This window comes from Carya illinoinensis, chromosome 4 (assembly GCF_018687715.1).
Source record: "Carya illinoinensis cultivar Pawnee chromosome 4, C.illinoinensisPawnee_v1, whole genome shotgun sequence".
NCBI lineage: Eukaryota > Viridiplantae > Streptophyta > Magnoliopsida > Fagales > Juglandaceae > Carya > Carya illinoinensis.
In genome coordinates, this window is record NC_056755.1 from 40,496,726 (window position 1) to 40,499,708 (window position 2,983).

Below are 2,983 nucleotides of genomic sequence, written 5' to 3' on the forward strand. Positions count from 1 at the left end.
AAGACCGAAGAACCAGAGGTCTCCAATACCATTTTTCCCAAAGAGAGCTCCATGCATGGAAGTAATTGGAGAGAGTTTACTTCCTATACCTGTGGATGTAAGCCTTAGTAGTGAATCTCACGCAAATGCTGGTCTTCTTTACTTCCTATCGTACCATTATCATTAAGCTAGCTATGAATGAATACCCTTAATTAGCACACTACCATAAAAATAAAACTACCACATGAAAGGCGATGATGATCCAACCATACTCTTGAGGCAAAAAAAAAAAATGTATAAGCAAACCTCACTAGCAAATCCAAATATCCATGCATGGCATGAACATGGATCAAATGCACCACTGATACCTAGTACCTAAAGAAACTCGCATCGCGCATATATGTAAATCCAGTCTTAACGTAGGGCAATTAATCATCAAGCCCAACCAGGCTAATCCAGTCCAGCCCAAACAATTGGCCACACCACTAATTATCCCCGTTCATTTCAGGCCCGCTAGCTGGGCTGCTGATTGTTCTGAGCTAGGATAGAAGCTTGCCACACGCCTACCCTTGAAGATAGCAATTGGATTAGAACACGTCATGAACAGCAAGGCTGCTGTTTGAATATGTATTTCGTTTATTTTTCATATTCAAGAGCCACATGCAATTGCATGGATTGCTTGTTTGAATTGAATGTACATATAGATATATATATAAACTTTTGATCCATTCATCTTTCTGCCGACATCTCAACGACCCCTTGAACTTGAGCCACGTCCTTGTGGACTGGTCTGACATTGGTCTATTTGTTCGAGTCCAACTGCAACACGTAATGGAGCCGACAATGAGACTGGTTCAAACCCAGTGCCAGACACAGGTGTTTTTTTTTTTTCCCCCCTTCTTATAATGTTTTCTGTTTCTTCTCTTGTTAACAACCATACGCAACTTCACAAGTATATATACCCATAAATGGGGAGCTTTAATTTAAATTATATTTCTTCCATCCATATCCCAAAAGCATTGCCATCTTTCATATATTGGCACTTCGAGCAAATACAACATCATTTTGAGATCAGGGAGCATATATCAGGGTCGACCTGTTGAACACAGCAATAATGGCCAGCCGCATGGGTTCGATTGGGTGCTTGGTCGCTGTGGTGGCTTTATTAAAGTTTGCAACTGTAACCTCTGCAGGATTTTATGAGGTTGGAGACAGCTTGGGCTGGAATGTTCCCCCAAACACCTCCTATTACTCCGACTGGGCTACCAACAAGACATTCTTCCTTGGTGACCAATTCTGTAAGCATTATTAATCCTCATCATTTCAATATGTGACGTTAGAGCATTGACATTGGTTTAGATATTTTATTTTTTAAAATTTGATTAATATGTAACTTTTTTTATTTTAGCTAATCACTTAAAAGTTAAAATCTACATTAGATTAGTTATTATATTCTCTATAATAATAAAATATTATTATTTTTTATTATTTATATTTTTTAAATTATTTTTTATTTTTTTAATACTTTTTATTTTTATTTCACAATATCCAATATTATTCAAGAATCATATATTTCAATTTGCACAACAGAATGTGAAGGAAACTTGGTCGCTGGTGAAAAAAATGAAAAAGATCAACTGTACGAGTGAACTTGAAAAATGATTAAATATTCAATATGAAAAATTACAGTTCATTTCAAATATGATTTCTCTTTTAAAAAGACTATAGCTCATTTTGTAAATAAAAATAGTTTAATTAATTCAATATAGATCATTTTTTCACCAGATTGGCTAAATTATAAAAAGCACTGACATTTGACTAAATCAATGTCAGTGCTCTTAAACAGCTAGCTAGCCCATGCATGCATGCTTATATATATTTTACTTTAATTGTTAAAATGATTTAAATATTACATGCATAAAATAGAGATGAGAGAGTGATCGATGTTGTTTTACCCTACATCTACTAATGATGATGACACCTAACGATACAGCCTTCAACTGGACTGGAACGCACAATTTGGCAGAAGTATCAAAGGCCGATTATGATAACTGCACCAAGGTTTCTAGTTACTTTGGTAGCCCACTTATATTCACTCCTCAATCAACTGGTTCTCACTACTTCATCTGCACCGTCGATGACCACTGTGAACGGGGTCAAAAGGTGGCTCTCACTGTTTTTACCCCAGACTTCACTGTTGGATCGCCAGCCGAACCACCCGTGTCCTCTGCTTCATCTCTGACAGCAAGTGCCTTATTTGCAGTGCTCTCCACCGCAGTACCCATCATGATTTCTCTCTTGACTTAATCTAAATATGGTAGTACGACTATTATCAGAAATCTCATTGTTCTCATGTTATAGGAGGAAAAATAAATATAATTTTTTATTTCTTTATTGCTTATAAATTATTATTTGTGTAATTTAATGATGTACTCTATTTATGAATAATTTACAATAAAATGATTGTTTAATATTATAGCTTGTGCACTGCAAAATTCACATTTCAATTAATCCTGAGTTAAAAGAATATGATGGTCTAATTGGTGCGAGCTGGTATTTATAACTTTAAGGTCAGTAGTTTGAGTCAGGACATAATTAGTTGAAACTACTTATAGTAATAAAGTCTGAAATTTGAGTCATGGGATAAGTGTTAGACTATCTGAGTACTTTAGATGTACTGTGGTGATAGACTTACCTTTAGGGAAGTAGCTATGGATCAAATCGGATATTCTGCTATGGAAATGGGCTCTTATTGTCACGCCTAGAGAGAGTTGCTACATTAATCACCCCCATTTCTCATGCTTAGAATAAAAAATAAATAAAAAATAAAAAAGAACATGATGCATGATATGCGTACGGAGTATTGATGAATTAATGCAATATATGTAAATTGGAGGACTTGTTCAAATTCCTCTATACCTGATCTTGAATATTAACCTAAGATTAACTAACCGCCGTGAATCTGAAAGTCTTGTTTAATTCAAGCAGCCTACAAACAGCCTAT

The 2,983-nt window shown here is 35.3% G+C and overlaps 1 protein-coding gene across 1 annotated transcript; it reads left to right on the forward strand.

Annotated features, from left to right (window-relative positions):
• Positions 1–953: 953 nt before the first annotated feature.
• LOC122307763 (umecyanin-like) lies at positions 954–2,455 on the forward strand. Its single transcript, XM_043120845.1, has 2 exons — positions 954–1,277; positions 1,973–2,455. The coding sequence occupies exons 1-2, from the start codon at positions 1,094–1,096 to the stop codon at positions 2,284–2,286; spliced, it is 498 nt and encodes a 165-aa protein (XP_042976779.1). The 5' UTR covers positions 954–1,093; the 3' UTR covers positions 2,287–2,455.
• Positions 2,456–2,983: the final 528 nt, after the last annotated feature.

Excerpts from the sequence above, each read along its gene's own strand:
- LOC122307763 (XM_043120845.1), top strand. The coding sequence starts at position 1,094 with ATGGCCAGCCGCATGGGTTCGATTGGGTGCTTGGTCGCTGTGGTGGCT. Across the intron at positions 1,278-1,972 it reads CTTCCTTGGTGACCAATTCT|CCTTCAACTGGACTGGAACG; the intron begins GTAAGCATTATT and ends CTAACGATACAG.